General features: G+C 51.7%; 1 protein-coding gene across 3 annotated transcripts in view; it reads left to right on the plus strand.

The window, feature by feature from the left end:
* ebf1a (EBF transcription factor 1a) overlaps nucleotides 1–25,000 on the plus strand; it is a 102,889-nt gene that overhangs the window by 72,492 nt on the left and 5,397 nt on the right. For all 3 annotated transcript variants that reach the window (XM_035532292.1, XM_035532293.1, XM_035532294.1), the window contains exons 9-15: nucleotides 2,950–3,080; nucleotides 4,653–4,779; nucleotides 13,512–13,600; nucleotides 20,832–20,897; nucleotides 21,878–22,055; nucleotides 22,915–23,094; nucleotides 24,221–24,415. In XM_035532292.1, coding sequence (XP_035388185.1) covers nucleotides 2,950–3,080; nucleotides 4,653–4,779; nucleotides 13,512–13,600; nucleotides 20,832–20,897; nucleotides 21,878–22,055; nucleotides 22,915–23,094; nucleotides 24,221–24,415 — 966 coding nt within the window. The remainder of the gene's footprint in view (nucleotides 1–2,949; nucleotides 3,081–4,652; nucleotides 4,780–13,511; nucleotides 13,601–20,831; nucleotides 20,898–21,877; nucleotides 22,056–22,914; nucleotides 23,095–24,220; nucleotides 24,416–25,000) is intronic.

Genomic DNA, 25,000 nt, shown 5'->3' on the forward strand with positions numbered 1-25,000 from the left:
AGCCAGGGACGAGGGGACGAGGGGTGAGGGGCTATGGAGAGGGGTCTGAGGGCTAAAGGCTTGATGGGGAGCAGGGCAGGAAGAGGCTGCTGGGGACTCCGAGAGACTCCGGTTGCTCGGCCTCGGGCCGCGGACCAGAAGGAGTAGCCTGCCCCTCCGCCCCCTGTCATGCATATGCTCGGGCTGTATGAGTGAGTGCGCGCGCCTGTGTGTGTGTGTGTGTGTGTGCGTGTGTGTGTGCGTGTGCGTGTGCGTGTGTACGCATGCACGCATTCTGCACTCAAAAGCAAGCGAGGCCGGCGAACAGATGGCAGAAGAGGAAGGCACCAAAGTTTAATCCTATCAGATGGATTCCTGTTCCGCCATCTGGTTAATCCATGCACAATTTCAGCGCCCCGCAAAAGAGTCGTCCCGGGCGCAAGATTACCATCGCAGATTGCTGCGCCGCACTTCTCCATCTCTCCTGGTTTAGCGCCGCTGCCAGATCGCATTAGTAAACGGCGTTGTGACGACCCTACAAGGAACCCCGCGCGCGTACGCCGTGAAAGAGTGACGCGGGCAGTAAAAAGGCTGCGAAACGCAGACTAGATGACACCATTTCCACAAATCACTGCATCACGTGCATGGCATACGGAAGGTCTTTGAGGCGAAGGTTTAGCCTGTGTGCAACTGTGTTTCAGATCCGCCCTTCTTAATCTAAAATGCAGAAGGCCACATGGATGAGGTAACGCGCCGGACATCAGAGAACTAACACAGAATCCTAAAAAAGACAGTTTAGGTGGAGAAGATTATTCTTTCTTCATTTGATATTGTTCCTCTGCCGACCGTTCCTCCGTGCGTTAGTCTTGTGCCTTATTCAGTACTGATTTTTGATCTTTTCTGTACTTGTGATTCCACAGACTGTCCACACATTGTTAAATAACATCAGACCTGAAGGGAGATTCTTTAAAAACGGCCAGAGGAGGCAGTTTGCTGTCCTGATAACTAACGCAGGAGAAAAAATTTCTTGCAGTCTTCCTACTCTCGTTAATCAAGATTTCTGTTGCCTTAGCAAACTTCTTCCCAGGGCATTGCCAGTGTGACACACACACACACACACACACACACACACACACACACACACACACACACACACACACACCGCTACCCATCAGAGCTGGATGGTGTTTTCACAGTACTGTGAGCCCATCCTGTTACGTCTTCATTCCTGGGTTTCTCCACAGCATGGAGCCGCTTCTGCCTGCTGGCCGCGGGCTTGCCCGCCCAGCCTCGCTCAGCCTCTCTCCCTCCCGGCCGGAGGTGTTTCCCACCTGCAGCCTTTCCCCCGGAGCGCACAGCTAACGCTGAGGGGATTATAGGGGAGCTGAGGGGGACCCGGCTTGCCCGGGCCACCCACAGGCTGGAATCTCCTCCGCTCGTTAACCGCAGGTGTTAATTCAACACCGGGGCGTTCCGCCGCGTCGCGCTACCCGCCCGACGGAGAGCTGGGCCAAGCCGCCCGACACGGGCCTTCCTCTCTCTCGCCTCCCCTCCATCCCCCTTTCCCTCGTGCCGAAGGGGGAGACAGTGGTAATTAGTCGGATAAAGCGCCGTCGGCGAGACGCGGCACGCCGGGCTCCCGAGCCAAAGTTCAACGCGGGCGAAATGAAATCGCGCCTCATTAAGGTGTTGAATTTTGATGGCTGGCCGCTGTTTTCCCAGCGCGTCCCGTGGCGCCTGGCCTTTTGATCGACTCCTGTAAGGACTCGCAATGTCTCCTCCGGAGCGCCGAGCGCCAGCGCCCATGACATTTACACGAGTGTCGTAAAACAAGCAGCCCTGCCTGCCGCGCACCGCACGCTCACACGCTGAGGGTCGGGGTAATATTTAATAAAGGTGCGTGTATAATCACCCGAATTAGCATTCCCCGCCCGTCGCTGCCCTCGGGGGACCAGGGTGGGAGGGGGCCGAGGAGGGAGGATGGGGGGGCTGTTAGAGGGGTCAGGGGTAGTTACGGTGAGGTGATCACTGTCAGTGAGTGAGAGGAGGCAGACTGATCTTTCTCCTTCAGACTCTTAGACTCTGTTCGTTATCCCCAAGCCAGCGAGAAAAGCTGAGAGGAAATGACGCCCTTCATAAGGTGCAGTGCCGCGTGCGTGCGCGTGTTGACAGCCGCTTTCTCTCTCTCTCTCTTCGCTCCTTCCTCCTCTATTTTTCTCTCTCTCTCTCTCCACACCACCATCATATGAAATTCACCCGAGCGCTCGCGGTTTGGCCGGCGGGGGCGGCGAGGGTATGGGAGGGGGCCAGCAGCTTGCCCTTGGCACGCCGCCGCCCGCCGGAGTGATGAAGCGCGGGCAGACATGCCGGCCCCCGTGTAAGACAGCGGGTCGCGGCAGCCGGCCGGGGCTCCGTGTAGTGCAGATTGAGATTGATGGTTGGTGAGTGCAGGCCATCTCTCACTCCCACACCGGCATCAGGAAGCACGCAAGGTCCCTCCCGAAGCATCGGCCTCGGCGTAATCACATGTGACTCCCTTAATCATTCTGTCAGTTGTCATTAGGGTGCAGTGAAGCCTCCATTTCCGAATGACTCCCATAAATCTGTTTGCTGTAATCAAGGAAAGATGTGTCAATTGCTTTGTCTTTTGGTATGCTTCTCGCAAACGTAACATGTGGATGTACCTCATGAAATTTGGCCATTATGTAATAGGTGAATTTATTACTTGGAATTAAGGCACTGCGTAATTTAAGTACTCAAGTATGGGGTAGTCAAGGCAGATGTTATTTATTCCATGTTACACCATGGTACGTCAGGTCCAAGTATTCGAGATCTTCACACATCTTTCCTTGTTTGCTGTCTTCATAAGTGTTATTCTTTGATGGTAACCAAGTCTTTTTGAGTGTAAGCCTAATCTCTCTCTCTCTCTCTCTCTCTCTCTCTCTCTCTCTCTCTCTCTCTCTCTCTCAGCCACTCCCTGCATTAAGGCCATCAGTCCCAGTGAGGGCTGGACCACCGGCGGCGCTACCGTTATCATCATCGGAGACAACTTTTTTGACGGGCTGCAGGTCATTTTCGGCACCATGCTTGTCTGGAGCGAGGTGAGTTCTGCTGTCAAGACACACATGCCAATCGCCATGTAGCTGCAGCGCTATGGGAGCAGGCCCTCGTGCGTTGACTAAGCGTCCATACATCGTTACAGGCAAGTAATCAGCTCAAGAGGATGAAATTCCAGATGGTATATTCTCTTACATCAGGTCAAATAAGCTTTAAGATCAAGACCAAATACCTCCACATGGTTAGCATATCTAGTCAGTGCCTGATGTAGTACACGCTGTTGTTTCACTTTCCCTCTCGGAGTTGAGTTGCACCTCCGCTCCTGGTGGGAACCACTAGATGACGGTAAAACGAAACCCTACAGGCAGCGGTGCGTTTATCAGAGAGGCAGCGCGGGGCCTGGCTAAGTGTGCAGTAACAGGGTGGTTTTAGATCCAGGCAAAGCACCACTGCCACTGTCACACTCCCGCCGGCGATTTCGTAGTGCTTGCCGCGTTCGGATTTAACAGCGGCGGGCGAAATAGAGCGCTCGCCACCGCCACGCGGAGCCGCCGCGACCTGGTCCCACGACGAGGCTGCCGGGACACGGTTACACGGCAAACACAGTGTTTCAGTCCGGCATCTCCGTTATCACACAGCCTACATTCTGACATATGCGGCATCACAAGCCAGGGCTCGCCGGACGTTCCGTCTTGACTCTACTGAAAATGTCACGTCAACTCCGACTTCAGCAGTGTTCCCAGATGCCTCACCTCTGTCTGGCTAACTCGCCTGCTCCATAGAGCAGCGTCTGCAGGGAGAAAAAAAAAAATCCCACTTTGAGGAGTGAGAAGTGAGAGTGAGAAAATGAATGTGGCCCGGACACGCTCACCCACGCAGAGCGGTCCACGTATCAGAGTGCCCCAATAAAAGGTGAGAAGGCCATTTCCTCTCCAGCTCTCCTGTGCACATGTGATTAATGAGCCGATTTAGTGGCCGGTTACCTCACACACTCACTCGTCCACCACTGCTGCTTCTCTTCCCAGGCTTTACACTGGCAGTTGTGCTTATTAAACTTCATAACCATGTTTTCATATTGCCTATAAGTACTGAACGGAATTTTCTCAATATTTCTCTTGCGTCCAATCAGTCTAAATGTTCAAACTTAGGGTGGCGCAATAATGACTAAAATGAATATTTGACCATCTTTAATACTATCGTGATCGTGATGATTTATTTCAACCAATTTTCCTGTGGCTGCACTGTCTGCTTTGTGACATTTGCTCCTGCAAGATGGTTTGTAATTTGATTTCCACACTGCTAACAAAGCAGTGAACTGAACAGCCACATGCTCAAACACACAGCTCAAACTCCACTGGTTCATTAGAGCACTTGTTCGCTGTAGTAACTAGGTGCTCTTAAAATGATGGCCCAGGAATACCGCCATGTATTATACAGCTTTAAAAGTTATGCATTATTAGGTAATTACCAAGCTTAAAATTTTGGTGTTTAATAATATATGACTACTTGTACAGCTCCATTATACATCTTGTTGGTAAGGGGGCTGCTGTTTCATAATAGTGGGCTTCTTGTCATCCCTCTGTTCGTCCCTTTCATTCTTTCGTTCTTTCTTGCAGCTCATCACCCCTCACGCCATCCGGGTGCAGACCCCACCCAGGCATATCCCCGGGGTGGTGGAGGTGACCCTGTCCTACAAGTCCAAGCAGTTCTGCAAAGGCACGCCCGGCCGGTTCATCTACACAGGTAGGAAGTGGAGCTCCATACCGACGCTCGCCAGAGCGGTTTCCTCCTCCCCAGGTGCTCATCCGGCGCGGGCTGAGGCCGACGCTTCCCCAGCCTCCGCTTGTTTCCTGGCCGATCGGCAGGGACTTCCTGGTGCGCACAGGGAAGCGTGGGACTAATCTACAAGAGGAAGGTCTGACCACGTGAACACTGTGTGACTTTGTAGTTCACAGTATTCGGTCATGCGTCGGTATGCTAACAAGATGCGATTCATTCAATTGTTAAATTAAAAAAAGAGTTTTAATAATGACATTGGACTGGTTAGAAAGGAAGAAGTATGCATAGGGAACTTGTGTTAAGATGAGTGCGTGGGAGAGGAGCACCTGTGCACCTTTTGTTTAGGCGGGAGATGAGTAGTTGAAATGTAACTGGAAGATCCAGATTCCGCCTTAGCGCTTATGAACAAGCATCGTAGTCGATACCTTTAAAGGGTACTCAGCTGTGGGCATTGTCTTCTCGGCATGTGTCCCTCACTGTATCTATGCATTCATGTGTGTGAATGAGAGCCCTCATTGGGTTTATGGCACTGGTGCCTGCCTCTCTTCAAGGCCCCATTCACTGAGCACATGGCCACGCAGGGAAGGATTTCGCAATCCACTCACACAAAACACACACCTCTGAAACAGAGGGCAGATGGTCAAACCCCCCCGCCCTTCTTATTTGTGTTTTCCCTGAGGTGCCTCCCCTTTTCGCCAGAAGCCCGATGAAGAATCGTGAGCATTATAAGCGGGTCCGTGACCTGTTAAAATAGTGCAACGACTGGGTTTAACGCCACTAGTGAGAGCAGAGCGGTGCCACAGCACAGGCCGTCCTGGGCTGAACCATGTCTACAGCCCAGCCAGGGAAGCGCTCAGCTCGGTCCCGGGCATCCTCTCCCTCCTGTCCCTGCATCCCAGCTGCCCCCTGGACAGCGGCACGGCACCTGGGGACGTTGTCCTGCTGATCCCCTCTCCCCGTGGCTCCAGTTGGCGCCTGGGCCGTGCCCAGTTGCCAGTGGGTACTAATCATAGAGGATTGGCAGAGCTTTGTGGCAGCTGGCAGCGGAATTACACACGGGGCATCTGGCGCCTCTAATCAACTTCTGTCAGGCAGAGGAAATGGAGACCTAATTAAATCAATGGCCCACCGTTGCCACCACACTCCAGCGCCCCACAGCTACGCGGAAACGTGGGGCCATACCTGGAGAAGTGGAGCAGAGTTGCGTGGCAGGCTGCTAGCCACTCCCACCGTGTCCGATATCCGTCCGCTTTTGGACAGGAACCGAACCGTGAACGGGTTGGGCTCTGTACCCGTATCAAACGAACGTAGCCGTAAATTCTGCGACTGACAATGGCGTCCGACAGCTTGGAGCTGGCAGTGATGCGGCGACGTTTTGGTACCCGCTGCTCTCTGCTTGCGAACCCGGAGACCGCTCAGTTAATGGATTCCTCCAAAGCCTGCCGGATAATGGATGATGTCATTTCCAGGGTCTCAGATTCTTGGCAGCCTATGGTGAATATGAGATTTTTCATGCACAGGGATAATTGACCCTCCGGTTTGGCCCCCTGCCCCGTTCTTTTCTGATTTTGGGCCGGAGGTTCGGGGCGCCGCTGCTGATGTCCGAGTGCAGGACTTCTCCGAGAGGAATGCTGCACTCAAAGGGATGGTACAGGGAGTTCTCACACATCCCTCCCTGCAATTCAACATCCAAAGGCTTGGAGCAATTATATTTATCATCAGTAACAATAAAGCTCTCACCGCTTGGGACATTACCCGTTCAGCATGGCACTCTGCAGATAAGAGGACTGAGTCATCTCCCTCCCTCTCTCTCTCTCTCTCTCTCTAGCTCCCTTTCTCTCTCCCTCTTGCGCTCTCTCTCTCCACCTCTGTCTCTCTCTCTCTCTCTCTCTCTCTCTCTCTCTCTCTCTCTCCCTCTTTTCCTTCTCCATCTGCAATAAATGCATTTCCATGTTTGGTTGCGTATCGCCTCCACACGCGGTTGCCACGCTCATGTCGTTTGTCAGAAAGGCTCTCTCCATCCGTTTCCCCGTGGTGGTAAGGCGGGCTGTAACGCTCAGCGCTGGAGCTCTGGTGCTCGGCTCCAGCCTGTGGCACCACAGATTGGAGGTGCTGATGAATCGCTCGGGAGGTTCAGCAGGCAATCTGTCCCTGCTCGGTATGCAGGCCATTGGGCTGAACTACACCCATCAGGCCCAGTATTAAAAAGGGTGCCGCTGGATACACTGGGGGGAAGAGGAGTGATCACGTCTACAGCGCGCATTAGTCACCTGAAGTATGGAAGAGCCCGGCGTTCCGACCCAGAGTGAAAAGGAGCTGACCGAACGTGGCGACCGGAACAGTTGCGAAGTTTAAATGTCTCGTCCTTAGATTTAAATGTCTATTCCTTTCCGGTTTTATTGAAGAGACAATTAAACATGCAGGGTCTCATGTGGGCGTGCCACGGCTGCCAAGAAAAAAAATATTTCCCACCTTTTAAGCTTCATGTTTAAAGAGTGCTTAAAGAGGACGATTTAACTAACCATAACTGAAGTGTTCCTAATCATTTCATCGATTTGACAGGGGACATTTCACTGATTTGACAGCAGACATTTCACTGATTTGACAGGGGACATTTTTCCAGCCCGTTTAACCATATTTTTTTCTAATGTGTCAGGCAATTGTTCAATTTTGATAATGAGAATGTTTAATTCTATTGACAAATGGTGTCACACCACTTGATCAATAATAACTATTCTAGTTAAACTGCTAATCCTTGACATGTGAAAATTGTCACCGTAAAGATATAGTGATATTGGTTTGCTGAGCAGTGTGAAGTCTTCAGAGGGCCATTTTGCACAAATGTCTTTGCTTCTCACCAGCCAGCACTCCGGAGCTCGGAAAACAAGTCATCCGTTCTACAGCTACAAGTTCCACCTATACGGTTTCCTCACGTTCTTAAAGCCATGCCTTATTTAGCTTGTCGGATTTTCCAAATAAACGCAATCACTGAGTTTATGGAAAAATGGATAAAAATGGGATTGTAAGATATTGATCCCAGTGTGGGGAGGGCTGAGGAAAAACAGGCCTCATCTATATAGGGAGAAAAATGAAGCAATAATTCAGGCAGTCATCGAACACCCTGCCACTGAACTTATCGATTCCCATCCACAGCATATGAGATCACACCTGAGTGAGAGAGAGCTCTGGGGAAAAGAGAGAATGCAGAGCAAAAGAGAGAGAGAGAGTGAGAGAGAAAGAGAGGGATCAAGAGAAAGCCAGAGAGAGAGAGAGAGAGAGAGAGAGAGAATACATTTGCCATTCCCTAACATGTACTGAACATTACCACCCTGACATTAACAGCTCTGTACAAACCCCACAAGTGCCTGTTAAAAGGTTTCGCTAAAGACCAATTACCCAGCATGCCTCTCTTCTCTGTCAGACTAGGATCCAGCTTGAGCACTGCAGGTCTAAGCATGGTCATATGACTCGGCGCGGTAGGCTGCATAAGGTCGGACGAGCGAGGTTTGGCGCTGTAGCCAACGGCCCTGGCCCTGTTCGGAGCATTCTCTTCTCCTCTGCCCCCCCCCCATCTACCCCTGCAGGGCTCTAGTTATTATTGTGAAATATGAAGCGATCTGGTTCTGCCTTCATGAAATTTCAATGAGCATTGATCTGTGTGATTGCACGGAATCCTTCAAGGAGGGCTTGTTGCTCATTTATTTATTTATCGTTGATGTGTTTTACTGGTTCTAATTCCATCTTCTGAAAAAGCAGCAGGCCTGGACTGTTAATATGTCGGTAGCTTCGGTCCGGGGGAGCATTTTTGTGCCTTGCCACTCTGTCAGGTCAGGTGGCAGAAAATTCAATTTGAAGATCATTGAGGCACCCACCACAGTAAGCAGCGCCTCTATATTTGCTTATATTGATTATATCGTGTAAACATAATGAGATGGCACAGCACACTCAAGATATTCTTTTCTATATTGATTCAGTATATTTGGTTTCAGCGTTAGAGTTATTACTTATGACATCACACATAACCTTATTATCCCTGCTCTGACGAGAGGAACCGGAGAAGGGAGAGTGATACTCTCGGCACGATCCGACAAAAGCGAGTCTTCCATATGCGCTGGCAAACATCCAATATCGGCGTCGGTTATTCCGGCGTGCGATCCGTTCGGCCCGCCCAGAGGGCCGTGCGTCTCGGGTTCCTCAGACATGAACGCGCAAAGGTAAACGGGGACACGGGCGGCCGGGAGGGCGTTCCGCGGTCTTGCCGTGCTGCCTGAGCTTCACCGTTCCCCTGCTGGAGGGACCCGGAGGGCCCGGACCCGAGGGACCCGGCTCCGAGACGCCGCTGGGTTTGGGAGTACTGTTTGGCTTTGCGCGGCGTGGCCTGCCGGGCTGCCGGCTTTGTTTGGGTAGCATAAATATTATCTCCTGTTGTCACTGCTTGGCGCTGCGAACATTTCTGACCCTTAGCGGAATGGTACTGACTCCATCTCTGAAGTGCTGATATCATCTCTTCTGCTTGGTGAGAAAGTACACAGTGAAATAAAGAACGTGGTGTTTTTCCTCTTTGTTTTAAGTTACAATCTATTCTCACCCTGTACTCACCTCTCTCTCTCTCTCTCTCTCTCTCTCTCTCTCTCTCTTCCTCTCTCTCTCTCTCTCTCTCTCTCTCTTCCTCTAAACCCCCCCCCCCCCCCCCCCCCGTAGTCTCTTTCTCCTCCTCTCAGTAAGATTGCATTATCTGCCTGGCTGGTGAGGAGATTGTACAGAATGTGGAAATCAATAGCAATGAGGGAGAGTAAACATGTGCAGATGTCTGGGAGGGCAGCAGAGTACAGTTTAGCCGGAGATCTCCACCATCCATCTCTATATCAGCACATTAACGCAGCGCCTCCTCAGTCGCTGCTGCCCTGCCTCATTACGCCGGCACTGTACCGCTCGGCGAGGAGATCTATACACTCGGCGCAGGGGCCTCACACACTCTGCGTCAGCTCCCACTTCATTATCCATTCTATCTCCGGAGACGCGAACCTCCGCAGACGCAAGGCTAGCAAGGCTGGTTTTAATGCGTGCGAAACGCGTTTGCGAGGCTACAGCCGCAGATAAGGGCCATGCGATACAGTAACCAGCTCCTAGAGCTGCCACCGTGCGGAGTTAGCCAGTCCGGCCAGTTGCGAAGCAGACTGGGGTAGTGGAGGTAAAGTCTATTGATCCAGTGTGTGTTTCATTGTCAGGAGATCTCCAGGAAAAGGGTGCGGGCTTCTGTCCTAAAACCAGCTACATTCCTTTCTCTATTCTAAAGCTTCATGCCTCTTCCTAACCCAATATTCCACGCAGGAGCCTTGGGCCCCCTCCTAAACACAAGCCAGCCATTCATCCAGCCTCTCTCTCACTTCACCCAGCTCTGTACATCTGTGCCGCGAGGACAAGCTCCCATACACAAACTCCCGTGCTCTGCCTGACCCAGCCGGGCTGCGCTGCACTCTGATCCCCCGGCCCTCCCGCCTCGACCCTCCAGCAGGCCTGATTACAGGAAGCCTATTTAGATATGATGTATTGTGAGCCCCGGGGTAGCTTTGCATCATTCTGTCACGTCAGGCTGTTTTTGTTGTTCTTTCCCTGGACGATAGCCGCGCTCTGCTCTCCATCACGGACCAGGATTGTTTTAACAGTTTTTGTTCTGGCTCCTTAAGCAAACACCGGGTCAATCATGGGCCCGGCCGGGCGGCCGTGGGCCCGCCCCTCTCTCTGGCCGCCGGGGCCCAATCAGTGCACGGGCTCACATCTGCAGTTCGTCAGCTCCGGGCCCGCCGGACGCTGTTAGCCGTGCACCGGCCGCGCCCCCGCGAAGGGAACACGTCTCGCCGAACCCCGTGGGCATGGCCTTGGCCCCCGACGGGTGCCCCAGAAACTTCCGAAGTGTCAGCTTGGGTCCGGGTCAGGGGTCTCCAGCCATGCCACTGGAGAACACTCTTCCTGCAGAGCTCATTTCCAAGCCTAATCTGATTAGCCACATCTCTGTGGGGGCGAAGCTACCGCAGACGGAACGCTCGATGCAGCTTGTTGGGTCGAGCGTTGTTCGCCCACTTTTACTCGCGCGAGCTCCACCTGCCTCTCGGAGGCCTTCCTGCTCAGTCACGAGGAGCATTGATCGGCAGGCAACCTCCCTCGTGCCTGCCCGTGATGCCCAACAGAGGAGAGCCAAGCTGGGCACACGCTGCGTGCAGGGAGCTCCGGGGGCCTGGTTCCACCTGGGCCATCTGACTCTGCTCCACTGGGTGAAGAGGCTGCCCACAGTCTGTCCTCTCAGCTGCGGAGCTGAGGGGAGCTTGGTCGGCCCCTTCAGGAAACGTTCGGTCTGCGGCCTACGGGGCAAACAGAAGGGAGGCTGTCGGAGACGCAGCCCGGCTCCTCCACGTTCCCTGTGTCTCGCGCCCAGCTTCACCGGAATATTAACTGCAGGCTACGAGACTCTGCTTCTCGAGTGCTGCTTTTCACGCCATCTTCTGTTGTGTGCAAGACTCGGTGCCCCAGGCCAGAATGAAAAGAGAGAAAGAGAGAGAGAGAAAGAGAGAGAGAAAGAGATAGAACACTTAGCAAACAACAAGTGTGGTGCTCAAGGCTACAGCCTTTGCTCAGCTACCTAAATCCCATTTTGTTTTTTTCTGTTTGAATATTAATGTTGAATCCCAGTCAGCCACTTCCTCCTGACTGGGTAACATACATTTTGTGAGGCCTCACAGCTTTACACCCCAACAATATTCACACGGGTCCTCTAACGGCCTCCGTTAAATGTTGATCACCGTGTGTCCAGACTGAGGAAAAAAAGCGCTAAAGCTGCCATGTAAGACATTCATCAGTCTAAATCAAAGCCCTGCAGTGTGAAGACAGAGAGAGAGAGAGAGAGAGAGAGAGAGAGAGAGAGAGGTGCAGTCATTCTTTTCACTGATTTTTATTTGTCTGGGCTACCCAGAAAACACTAGGTCTGAGTCCCCGTGTTAGGAATGCCATCATCACTTAATTATCTATAACTCAAGAATTTAGTATGAATTAATATATAATTGAAACATACAGTATTAATGCCTTTAATAATGATATGCCTTCAAAAACTTTTTATAGTCTTTTGTTAATTAGTTCTTTCTCGTTTAACTACTATATTGTTCCTCTTTCGGTGGATTCTCTCTCTGTTTCTCCCTCTCCGTAAGAAAGCACAGTGGAGATCTGTGCCAGTGCGACCCTGGGGGTGAGACGTTAGCACCGCAACGGGCAAACACACAAACAAACCCTGGGCTGTGAGGATGGGGTGGGGGCGTGGTAGAAAGGCTCACTGTCCCCCACTCAGCCTGAGGAGGCTAGGAAAACAGCGTGCCGAAGCACCGTGGGGTCCGGGATGTTTGGCCCCGATCGCACGGATCGGGTTCCTTTCTCAATATTATCCCACGGCCGCGTCCTCGGCTCCTCTGCAGCTCCGCCTCTACAGAAGTGAAAACGTTAATGGAATTATTTGCTCACGAGCTGTACATTTGTTCGGCTGATGAGGCGTGCTTATGTATTAAGGCAGCGTGGGGGGTTAGGGGGGTCCTGCCAGCTTCATTTACTTTTAGATGTTTTTGAGGACATGACTCATTCAGAAAGTCCTCATTCATGTGGTTTTCACATGACGTAGTCTTCTCAACATGGCCACCTTGCCAAGTGGATTGCCAAACTGTGAAGAAGTTGTTATTTCTTGCCAGTGGTGCTCTCGCATGTATTTGATATTTGAAATGTAGCTTTTCCATGAATGCTGTCTCTGAGTGTAGTCAATGTTCTCGCAGAACAGCGCCTTGCAAATCATTCCGGTGAGATTCCACAGTCTCTAGTTTGTTAAATCTGGTGAGACTTTTTTTTTGTTTTTAAGCAGCTGCAGAAACAACTTACAGAAACAACTTGTGCTATGGTGACAAATTACAGTCAGTTCACTCTCAAGTCAGCTTTATAGCAACACGTTCTTTCGTCAAAACCCTCTAACAACTGCAAGGCGAAGAGCCTTAGCTGCCGTTCCTTGTCCTCGTCCAAGTGTCTAAAGAGCCAGGCACGTTTCTTTAAGCTGACTTTTTTTTCTAGCGCAGAGAGCTGTTGTTTGTGAAGGCCACTAACTGCTCGAGGTTGCTGTCGGTGAGCTTGCTGGAAGAGAGCAGGAACAGGCTGTTAGAAGACACACCCTCTCCAGGTCTTATTCGCAACGCCCCGCTCCACGTCCAGCAAGGCCACTCCGAGTACATGCATGTAACGTGTCTCTCCTCGCCTGCCGGGGAGCATTTCCCCACCAACGCTGTATTTGCGTTTCTCTCGAGTTTCTCTGGCCACACATTCTCATCCCCAGGCACACGAAGCCTCCAAACAGCACATATCGTTTCGGGTACGGTCAGCATTGCATTGAAGACATCAGCGAGGGCACGTAGGCTTTCGGTTTGCGGAGCGAATGTTAAAATACGGAAGGGAGGCGCTCCGGGGCTTGGGAGGAGGGCCGGGTTCTCCTCAGCAAAGGAGCGGGAGCGGAGTGACCGACAACAGGGAGGAGGCGAGGAGGTGTTGGGGTGTGAAACTTTGTCGTACGGAAGGGAAAGCACAGGGGTGTCAGGCTCTTTCTCTCGGACTCCTGATTTTGCATCAACGTGGCGGGGCATTCTTCGGTAACACTGTCTTTTGTCTCCTGTCCCTAGCACTGAACGAACCCACCATTGACTACGGCTTCCAGCGGTTACAGAAGGTCATCCCCCGACACCCTGGCGACCCAGAGCGCCTACCAAAGGTCAGTGTGAGTTCATACGGCTGGCTGCATATGTGCTGCCTCTCTGTGCACAGTATCCTCTTCCCTATTGATTTCAGCTTCCTGCTACATTGCACAGCACTAATCCACACCTTTCTCACTCAACACTCAACACGCATTCTGTCGTCAAGACCACTGCACAAGGCCTACATGGCCATCATCCGTACAATACAATACATGTCCAAACAACCCTGTTTATCGCTTCCCTAATTGAGTGGTAGCATGCAGAAGTGCAAGAAAAAGCTTGGCCCCCTGAGCTCTGTTCTCTCTCTCTCTCTCTCTCTCTCTCTCTCTCTCTCTTTTCCTATTGTTGGAGTGAGACCCAGTTATAGAGCTGCTCGGGTGTTTACTTCCTCCTTGGAGCCCGGGCTGCTTAAGGAGGAGCAGCCTGTGTAAATAAATCCTTTGGGAGGGATAAATAAACACTGCTTTATCTTGTTGCTGCGTGTCCTATACCCCAGAGCCCCACGCATGCTGCACCGCTTAATAGACTAAAAAAGAGTAATTATGGCTCCCTGGCCCTGTTCTCTTTAGCAGTCCACCCAGGAATGACCTCGCACTGCTAGGGTCCCTCCCCATATTAGAGTCGCGCTATTGCTATTCACTGTCCATGAGCCGCTCTACCCATCACACCTGTAACAATTAGAACGAGAGGTCACTGCGCAGTGACTCGGGCCAGGACCTCATCTACAGTACCGGCTGGCGAATGCGACCTCTTTTCTGTTCGCGTTTGGTCACCGTTGTTATCAGGGCCTTGTATGTGCAGCGTGGAGGCGGCTGGATTATATATTAGATGGAAGAAGTAGAACTCCGGCGTGTTAGATGAAGGGATTAGTCATTTTTCCAGGTCAGAGGAAGAATTGTAGCTGTACCATTTAACTAACTTCTTGCGATCCAGGAAGTTCTTTGTGTTGGTGTCAGAAGACTTTGCAGGAAATTGCATCATAACCTGTTCCACGGTGATGTCAGTTTGGACAGTTATATGAAACTCTGAACCTGCTCCACACCACTCCATTCTTTCCTCCCTCTCTCTCTATCTCTCTTACACACACACACACACACACACACACACACACACACACACACACACACACACTGCCTCCCACCCTCCCTCATTTGCCATTCCCCAGCTGGTGTGGAGAGGACAGATCTACAGGCCTCTGTCAGTGTGGCTAAATAGGGCTACGATGTTTGATCTCTGTCCCTAATTCACCACATGGACATTGTCTGCATACCTTCCACTGTAGACTGCCCCCACTAACCCCCCCCCCCCCCCCCCCCCCCCCCCACCCTTGTCTGACCCACTTACTTACCAAAACCCTCTGTGATCACCCACATCACCACCCACCACTCATACTACATAGATTCAGGGGAAAGATGGAAAATATTCTCATAGCTGAATGAAGTTAAAACACATATAACACTCTCAAGTATTCCTTTTAAAGTATTCTCTCAAGCCAAGTGTTCTTTGGAAGCAGGCTAATGGCTGCCTGTTCACATGCCAGATTCATTGCTTTGCTCTCTGATTGTGTTGGGAATAGAAGCAGTCGTAGATTCCATCTGTCACGTTAACAGTGGCCTGGTTAATTTCATGCAGCATGGCATGTTATATTCACATATGATGTGTGTGGTTTTAACCTTGGCTCAGGCTGGGCTCATTTAACTGGGCCGGTGATGAATACGAACGCATTAAGGAAGTCGCGGCCAGGGTCAGCCATTGCATCGCTCCCACTGGTTTTGGGAACGGGGATCAGGAAACGCGCGCAGCCTTCTCCCCGGAGAATGTTTTTAGCGGCGTGCTATGTTTTTAAGGGTTTCCCTCGCCTGCAGCTATAATGAATAGGGCTGTGCCGCCAGCAGAGCGCAAGCAGCACGCAGAGCACGCACACGTGAACCAGACGAGGGGGGAAAAAAGAAAACGACCAACAACGGTCAGAGCGCTCTAGAGTCAGGTGTTGGGGAAGTCCCAAAGGATGCGGTTTTTGTGTTGGTCTGGTCGTATGTGCAGATGACGCAGTCTGGTGTAGGGATGGAGCGGAACAGAAGAGAAGTGAATTGTGTTGATGCGAAAGGGGGTGCATCAGGCGGAAACGGCCGCGTGGCGCTCCTAGCTCCTTTCTGGCTCCTAACAGGCTGTTAAGAGTATAGGTGTGTGTGTGTGAGAGAGAGAGAGAGAGAGAGAGAGAGAGAGAGAGAGAGAGAGAGAGAGAGAGAGAGAGAGAGAGAGAGAGAGAGAGAGAAAGCGAGGGATCCAGGTGATTCATCATGGTGAAGCCAGCTGTCCGGAGCTGCCTTCTCCTGGGTCAGGCGATCGAAGCTGCCGCCGCCCGCACTTTATTATTGCCCGGCCAACAGTAATTGAGTCACCACAAGGGGGAAGAATCAGCCAGAATAGAGAGGGAGACTGAGGGAGGGGGACTAGGTAGCAGGTGGGGGAGGGGGGTAAATGAGAAATCATTTCTCTGCGTGGCTCTACATGTCCTGTAGATTGTGGCGACAGCGCTGATGTGTGCAGATGGATTTTACCCTCATTTTCCGTGAGTAGTGGAGGTTTTAGTCCTCTCTCTCTCTCCCTCTCTCTCGCATCCGCTCGCTCGCTCCCGGTTTGTCCTCTGCTCCCTCTAACACTCCCAGCCAGATATTAACAGCGTCGGCTGCTGGGCCCCGCTGCTCATTTCGGCACTATCGATTTTTGCCCTTTATTGAGGTAATAACAGTTTGTTGACGGCACTTCTCTCAACCGCTGGACTCAATCACAGGTGAGGGGCAAGCATGGAACAAGGCCAGCTAACTTGTCTCCCTCAATCCTCGGGCAAACCTGCCCGCGTGTTAGCCAAGCCATCCAAAATGGAAGGAGTCAACACGACTTAGGTGCTGCGCTTTCCCGTGGCACCTGGAAAGTCACATCGCAGCAAGTCATTTTTATTTTGGTGAGGCAGAAAAGGTAGAATTTCTCTTTTACTCAGCAACACAGGGAGAGCGAGAGTGCTCTGATGAGACGGGTGAGTTTGATTTTTAATTAGAGCCTCTGTGCATTTGCAGATTTTAAAAAAAAAGCCCCCTAAATTGTTCGGCAAGCGTTTCCGTGCGGATCCGGAGGCGCGCCTCTGTTTGGTCCCTTTCCCCCTCCTCAGTCTGTTTGTTCCCCACATTTTCCCTGTCACTTCACATCCACCTGATCCCCCTTGGCCAGCTCCACAGGGCCAGGGATTGGATCTCGGCAGGCAGGGAAACAGCCCTCGTCATCGGGGAGCTCCCTCTTCACGCTTCGCCGGAGAGCCGCAACAAACGCCGCGCCGGGTCTGAATATGCAGCCATGTGGCACCCTGGACTCAGCCAGTTGTTAACCTGTACAGATGTCCTACTCCTGGTCTGAAAAGCCCAGCCGAGCTCCCACTTGAGACAGTTGTAACTGACACTGTTCTACAACCCCCCCCCCCCCCCCCCCCCCATCTGCGGGCCGACAGGTTGTTATTGACTTTCAGAAAGTAACCTTTCAGGCCTACAGAGGCTGAATATGAATTATGCAAGGGAGCCACATTAGTTAAAGAGCAGAGGGACTGATATTTATGATGGATAGATATTGATGGATAGAAGACTTGGGGAAGCTATGGAGAGGAGGGCAGAGGACCTCAAGGATATTTGATTGTTGTTCAGACAAGCACGGTATTTCCGCACAGAGTAATACGTTCAATAGGATGAACAGACTCAAGTCTGCCAAAGTCAGGACTAACAGCGTGTCAGCTGGGCCCATCTGCATACAACAGACCTTTGGCTCAACCTCACAAGACATTCACCAGGTCAGGCCAACAAAGACCCACCATACCACACAGAGAAGCGGAGTGGTTTGTGTAAAGTTTTGTGTTTTGTGTCATTTGAATCTTGCGACCTCTTTGTTTGCACTTTTTTTGTTTACAGGAGATAACTTTATTAGGTTATCTCCTATAACCTAGTTACGCGCAAAAGGTATTATTTGCTATATATTGTTATTTCTTAATAATTGTATGAACTAATTTTTAACAGGGACCTATTCAATATCAAACACCATTGTAGTTGCTGATGATCTATAGCCGTAGCTACATTTGTGCCTTATTCTGTTCATAATTTCATAATCATTTATATAATTTCATTTGAGAAGGGACATAGAGGGATTTTAAAATCTGAGAGCTGTGGCAAAGAATTAAAATTAACAACATGTAAAAACGATATTTTCAGGTAACTCTCATTTTACTACATTTCCCATATGAGGGATTTCTTTCTGTGCTAAGTGACATGACTGGATTGTACCCTGCACATCACTAATGAACCACAGTTGCAGCCTCAATCCATTTCAGTCCGAAATAAATCTCAGCGTGGCCTTCTGAAAAAAAGTCTTTGTTATCGACCGACTCCTGTTGTACGTTTCCATCTTTAAGCTCTAGCAAACAGGCTGTGAGCGTGGAACTGGAGATTGGAGGTGGTTAGACGCGTTCACTGTCAGTGGAAGGAAATGCTCGGTATATGAGAGGTCACGTTCATCAACATGGGCTGCCGCTCTGGGGTGATATTACACACCAGTGTGGTCAGTTCAATGCCAGCGTATAAACTCAGAGCCAATAGATAGAAAGACTTAAATCTGTCTATCCAGATCTATCTCTTTGAATATTTTATATATGCCTTTTGCATTTTATGTTTCTGTATAGCTCAGTCGAGGAAGCAGAGGGGTTTTTTTTGGTTTCTTATATGGGATTGTTATTAGGTATTCCTAGTGTTCTGGTGTGACACAGTGTGCAAGACTCATTTCTTCTGTATGTACCAAATGTACATGCCTGTGAGTGTATGCACGTGCCACAGTGAGTACGTGTGTGTGTGTGTGTGTGCCAGTGTGTGTGTGTGAGAGAGAAACATTCACTGGGTTAATGAAATCAGAGCTGCCACTACACCCGCAGTCCACGAGGTCAGAGGGGCAGGGCAGGAAGTATGACATCATCAGTCCGCGGGTTTTTTTTTTTTCTTTTTTTTCTTTCATGAGGGACGGCAGTGACCCTGCTGGTATTACCTCTCTAATAGAACATTAGGAGATGATAAAATTGCAAATGAACAAGCAATGGAATAAATTTGTCATGTTTTTATGGGCTTCCTTGTACATGTGCAGGCGTGGTTGTCTTAACATTCCAGATGTGACCTGGTCCTTTTTCTTTTTTTCCCAGCAGTTCTTCGCTAATGAACATATATCATATTACCAGCCATTAGAATTTACACACAGGAACGGATTTGCTGTCCAGGGTGCATTAACGTGCGTGGTGGCCGTGCGGCGCCGGGCCCGGGTCATGCATCACGGAAACGTCACGCCTGGGGGCCGTTTCCCTCCGCGCTCATTCGCATTCATACGTGCGAGTACAGTATGCACAGGCCCGTAGGAAAGAGCTTTATGCATCAGTGGAGAACAAAGGCGACACAGACTCCTTCGACCTGCGCGGAGCCCAGGCACGAGCCGCTGCAGCCCGGGGTCTGCCACGGCCCGGCGTGGCGGGGTTCGGCACGGAGCAGGACGGAGGGCAGAGTCGGGCTAATGATGGCTCTGACTGATAGACAGACGTGCAGATCTGGGATCAGGTTTCTTTCCTGTTTACCGCTCCTGGCTCCACGCTCAGCCCTTACTGGAAGCCTTTCTGCTCGCCCAGGAAATGGGCTTTGCTTCCAGACACAGGGCCACCACACACGGCCCCGGCGCTAATAGCATTTATTTGTTTATCTGGACAAACTTTTGGCCTCTTCCTTATTGGATTTGGTCTCTCAACAGAACACCCCCCTCACACCCCATCCCCCCCCCCCCCATATTGTAATGACGGAAGACGGATAGGTGGAGGGACGCAGCCCAGTAACAGACAAAAAGGAAGAGAAAAGCATTGAGAAGAGTGGGGCTGATTCAAGATGTGGGAGAAACTAAGGGCGGATTGCCGGGGATGGATAACGGAACCAGAGTGTGGCGGGGGAGCCGGCCGTGGGCTAATGCCTCCCATCCCTTATGTTCCTCTCCCATCCCGGGAAGCCTGGCCACCCGAGAGCTCCGGAAACATAAAGAGGAGCGAGTGGCGGTGGCGCACATCCATACTAAAGCAGCACTTTAGGCTTCCCCGGACCCCCTGCTCCTCCCTCAATCACCGGGGCCAGGCTTGGCGCACCGAGGCAGGGGCGCCTCCCCCTGCCAAGCGCCCCTAACGAGGGGTTAACGCAGTGCCAGCGCTCCCATTATTGAGTGAATTTAGCACCTTGGACAGCGCACTAAAAATCTTTATTGCTTCGCTGACCCCCTCGTCATGACCGCGCCTGTGTGGTGCGTCGGGGCCGGGCTGGCGGGGGCCGTCTGCGGAGGGACGCTGATTGAAAGGCAATATGTCGGCTGGCGGGCGGGCACACATGCTCGGGGGCTTGTTCGCAGCGAGGGTTACGCGCGGAGGGTGAGAGCAATTTTCTGGTTGTCGCGCCATGAGCACATTTCCTCGGCCCCGGCACATTAACTTTTAAAAAGGGTTCCGCGGGAGCTCCGGGCGTCTGCCTCGCCTACGAGGGGTGGGGGGGGGAGGGATGAAGAGAATAGAAGAGTTGAAAGACAGAAAAGGGGGAGAGAGAGAGAGAGAGAGAGAGAAGGAGAGGGAGAGAAAGAAAATGAATACAGAGAGTAAAGAACACAGTAAATAAATGTTTAATGTGTGGGAAGGTATGGTAATAAATAGGTTTCTAGTGGGAGTCGATTACCTGGAAGAAAAGAGTGTTATATGTACACATCCATCCACTCCCGGCCAACAGAACATTAGTTTACCTGGACGAGCTGGCGTTCATCCGTTCTACTGTACATGTTCGTATACATGTATTATACATGTAGTAGGCCGTATCCGTGTTGGATGAGGACTGCTCTGGCCACGTGCCGAATGGACGACACTGACGAGACACACACGGCCACCGTGACGTTAGCGTGTGCGCGGGGATGACGCAGGACTGCAGCCGAGCTTGCAGTTGAGGGTTTACGTATTGTTCACGTTCGGCTCGACGAACGGAGCATCACACCCACACCCTCTCATCATGCTCTCTGTCTCTTTGCTTGGGGTCCGTCTCTCGGATATGTGCACAGCATACAGAGTCTTCGCTGTAATGTTTTACCACACTGCATAAATCGAGAAGGTGTACGAACACCTAATCACTGTAATGTATCCCATTTGTTTGTTGCTGACAGGAAGTGATTTTGAAGAGAGCAGCAGATCTGGTAGAAGCCCTGTACGGGATGCCACACAATAATCAGGTGAGACTGAGAGATACAGATGTTCTCAGGGAGACTCTTTGACAAACACCCTCCCACCTATTCAGCACAAGACAACCATAAAAGAAAATAAACTCGACTTTTGAGATGCTCCCCGAATCCTGCTGACTCGAAGGCTGATGGGGGATGAAAGTGATCGTGTGTTCACATGTCCCGTCTCTCGATCCCAGTCGAGAGGTAACAGTCATCTCACATTTTAAAGAAGAGAAAAACGACTCATGTACGTGCGCACACACACACGCACACACACACACACACACACATCTGTTCTCTGTCGATGGCTGAGAGAGCCAGAGAGACATTCTCACTGCAGAGTAGCAGGGGCCGCCGGTGTAAGCCAGGTCATCGATTGCAAGGCTGAGTGGGAGTGAAGGGATGCTGAATTATTTAGGCGAGAATGGAGGGCGGAGGGTGGCGTGCCTCTGGTCATTTCTGCCTCCCAGCAACCTCTCCCCTACGCGCCTAGCGCTTCCCACAAATCCTCAGCGCTTGTCATTCACCATCAGGGTAAATTGGGAGAGATGCATGCCCTGTGAAGCACGCCGAGCCCCCGCCGAGAGCTCATGGGGCTTCCGTGCCTGAGTCGGCATCCTCTGGCAGATAAACACAGCTTTTCGGTGCATAGGGAGCATCTCTGATGAATCTATTAATCGTAGATTTCTTTGGCCCTCTCACTCCCTCTCTGTTGTGAACAGCAGGCAATCTGCCATGCAGTCCCTGCTCTCTGGGCTAATGACATCACGCAGGCTCACGCTGGAAACCTCGCGTCCACTCTGCAGCCTTTGCCTATTTCCAAGTACTTTATCCTTCAGAAGTCTTACGCTGTAATTCTTGTTCGATTCGGGCCCCCTTTCCGCTACCGCTTTGCGTGCTCTGCGGCACGTCCCGCGCCCCCTTGCGAATTCACCTTGATGTCGGTCTTTCTGATTTGTCTCCTGCTTGACGGTTGTTGCCTGTGACAGGAGATCATCTTGAAGAGGGCGGCAGACATCGCCGAGGCGCTTTACAACGTCCCGCGCACCCACAACCAGCTGCCCGGCCTGGCCAACAGCTCCGTGCACACCGGCATGATGGGCGTCAACTCCTTCCACGGGCAGCTCGCTGTCAACGTCTCCGAGTCCACGCAGGCGGCCAATCAGGGTGAGGGGACACACGGCAGGAGCGGTACCCGGAACAAGCAGACCGGCACGGCCTGCCGATTCGCTCTTGAAAACAGCGAGACAAGAGAAAGAGCTCTAACCAGAAAGGGAGACTGGAACTCTCCACGGCCGGTGGCGGATAGACAGACGCACGCGTTTCGGTTCCCTTCTCTCCGGCAGCCCCCTGGCTTGCCGTCACAGCAAGTGGTTTGTGTCAAGTCAGCGGTAATCTGTCAGGCATCAGAGGGAAGCACATGCAGGGGAGGGTGGAGCAGGGGTGCGGTGTGCACCGCCTTTGTAGCCGACAGCGGGGATTCCTGCAGCGAAAACTTCAAGCTGCTTCCATTCATGTCAGCGTTTAATACACTGATGGATAATTCTAGTGCTTATCTGCCCCCCCCCCACGCTTCCATGTGGGGTTTTTGTTGTTTTTTTGCAGCCTCACTCTTTTTACTGACAGCATTGTGGGAATTTTTGAGTGGAGGGGTGGCGGGTGGGGATCATACACTCGCCGTGTGCTAACATGGACCTCCGTAACAGGAGGGATTTGAAGGTGGTTACACCCTGGGAGACTTCAGCTTTTGCCTGCATGGAGACCAGCTCAGAGCTGACGGAGGGAACTACAGCAGCAGGGCGCAGGGAGGCCGAGGTTATATTTACTGCTGCACTCGCGCAGTGCGTGGAAGCCCCTCCCGTGTCTACCGGTGTCACTCTCTGCCCGTGTGGGACAGGGGGAAAAAATTGCATCGTTCCGTACTGTGGCTGAGACAATGATCACTTTCCTTGTTATCCTTTGTCTCTGGCTCGTCCCTGTCTCGCTCATACCATGTCGTGTGTGTGTGTGTGTGTGTGTGTGTCAGGTTTCAGTCGGAACACGAGCAGCGTGTCCCCTCACGGCTACGTGCCCAGCTCCACGCCCCAGCAGAGCAGCTACAGCACGGTCAGCACCAGCATGAACGGCTACGGCAGCACCGGCATCACCACGCTGGGAGGCTCGCCCAACTTCCTCAACGGCTCGGCCGCCAACTCCCCATACGCCAGTGAGTCCACCCCGCCCCTCCGCCCCGGCCCGGCCCGCCCCGGGCCGCTCGGCCTCCGCCGGCCTGCTGCGCTTCGCCGGATCTAGGTCCATTCACGCATATGTCACATTCCTGGCAGAATCTCCATCATTCCGGCCCTCCGAGCGAAATAACCGATCACCATCACAGTTGCTATGGTTATAAAGTATTGCTGGGGAAAGCTTGTGATAGAAAGCTTTGTTATTCTTCCACTGCAGTCCATCCCGCAAAGGGGGTGCAGCTCTGCCGCTCGGCATTAACAAGCAAGCCGTTCACACTGCAGAGTGTAACAACCGATAACGCGCTAATGGTGATATACTCGAGCCTGTTAGAGACAGCTGTAATAAAACAATAGTCCCAGCCATCACTCTTCTCCTGTGTCTTTAAGAACAGAGATAAATGCGCAAGCTTTTCTTTTCCCGTGTCAGGAGCGCACCCTGTCCATAATGCCTAGCCATTCGTATAACACCAATCTTCTAGCACGACTTCTAAATTAAAGAGTCCTAATTAAATCAATAAACTAATTGCGGGGAGAAGCAATTCAATTTCGGTACTTTGATTCTGAGATGTTAACAAGTATTTTAACAGGCTCAGTGACTCTGCACAGACACTTTCAATCAATGAGAGAGGGCAGGCTTTGTAGACTCCAATTTTCATTAATTGATTAGTTAGGGCTTCATAAATGGATTATGACATCAAGAGAATTTGCTTGGGAAAGAGCCGTAAGATTTAAGCACAAGATAATAACAACAATAAAGGCAGAGCAAGATATCGGGGGCAGGCAGAAATACCACAGCAGTGATTGTAAAATCGTTGAAGGAGAAAATGACCCCAGCGTGGGCCGTCTGTTAGACTAGGAGGGAGAACTTTTGATCACCGCACGACAAAGCAAACGAACGTTTTGCAAGGAATGATCCGCAATGACCGTGAGTGTAGCAGCTCCTTGATGCAGCGATGGCGCAAAGGTTTTGTCCTGGGTGCGTGTAGTGACCCCAGTCTCCACGCCCCATTCTCCTGTGCTGTCCGCGCGCCGCAGGGCTATGAGGCATGTTCTCACCCCTCCACACGCTCTCCTCCTCCCAACCCTTCCCCCTGTTCCTCCCCTCAGTCGTCCCCTCCAGCCCCACCATGGCCTCCTCCACCAGCCTGCCCTCCAACTGCAGCAGCTCCTCGGGCATCTTCTCCTTCTCGCCGGCAAACATGGTGTCGGCCGTCAAGCAGAAGAGCGCCTTCGCACCCGTGGTGCGACCCCAGGCCTCGCCCCCGCCCACCTGCACCAGCGCCAACGGCAACGGTCTCCAAGGTGAGGGCCTTCCGACTCCCCATATCTACGGGCTGGGACGCGGCCTGGGGTCTTGCACATAAGAACCTCTAACATAATATTCCGCTGCAGCAGGCAGCAAATAAACATTTGTATGGCGGTTGATCTAATATGCAGTTACCATTGCCTTCGCAACCCTACTCTACCAATGTCTGGCCTAGCGTGTATCCTTTTAATGTCCGGCCTAGCGTGTATCCTTTTAATGTCCGGCCTAGCGTGCATCCTTCTAAAGTCCGGCCTAGCGTGTATCCTTCTAATGTCCGGCCTAGCGTGTATCCTTCTAAAGTCCGGCCTAGCGTGTATCCTTCTAAAGTCCGGCCTAGCGTATATCCTTCTAAAGTCCGGTCTATCGTGTATCCTTCTAATGTCCGGCCTAGCGTGTATCCTTCTAAAGTCCAGCCTAGCGTGTATCCTTCTAAAGTCCGGCGTAGCGTGTATCCTTCTAATGTCCGGCCTAGCGTGTATCCTTCTAAAGTCCGGCCTAGCGTGTATCCTTCTAATGTCCGGCCTAGCGTATATCCTTCTAATGTCCGGCCTATCGTGTATCCTTCTAATGTCCGGCCTAGC

This window comes from Electrophorus electricus, chromosome 12 (genome assembly GCF_013358815.1).
Source record: "Electrophorus electricus isolate fEleEle1 chromosome 12, fEleEle1.pri, whole genome shotgun sequence".
Classification (NCBI taxonomy): Eukaryota; Metazoa; Chordata; class Actinopteri; order Gymnotiformes; family Gymnotidae; genus Electrophorus; species Electrophorus electricus.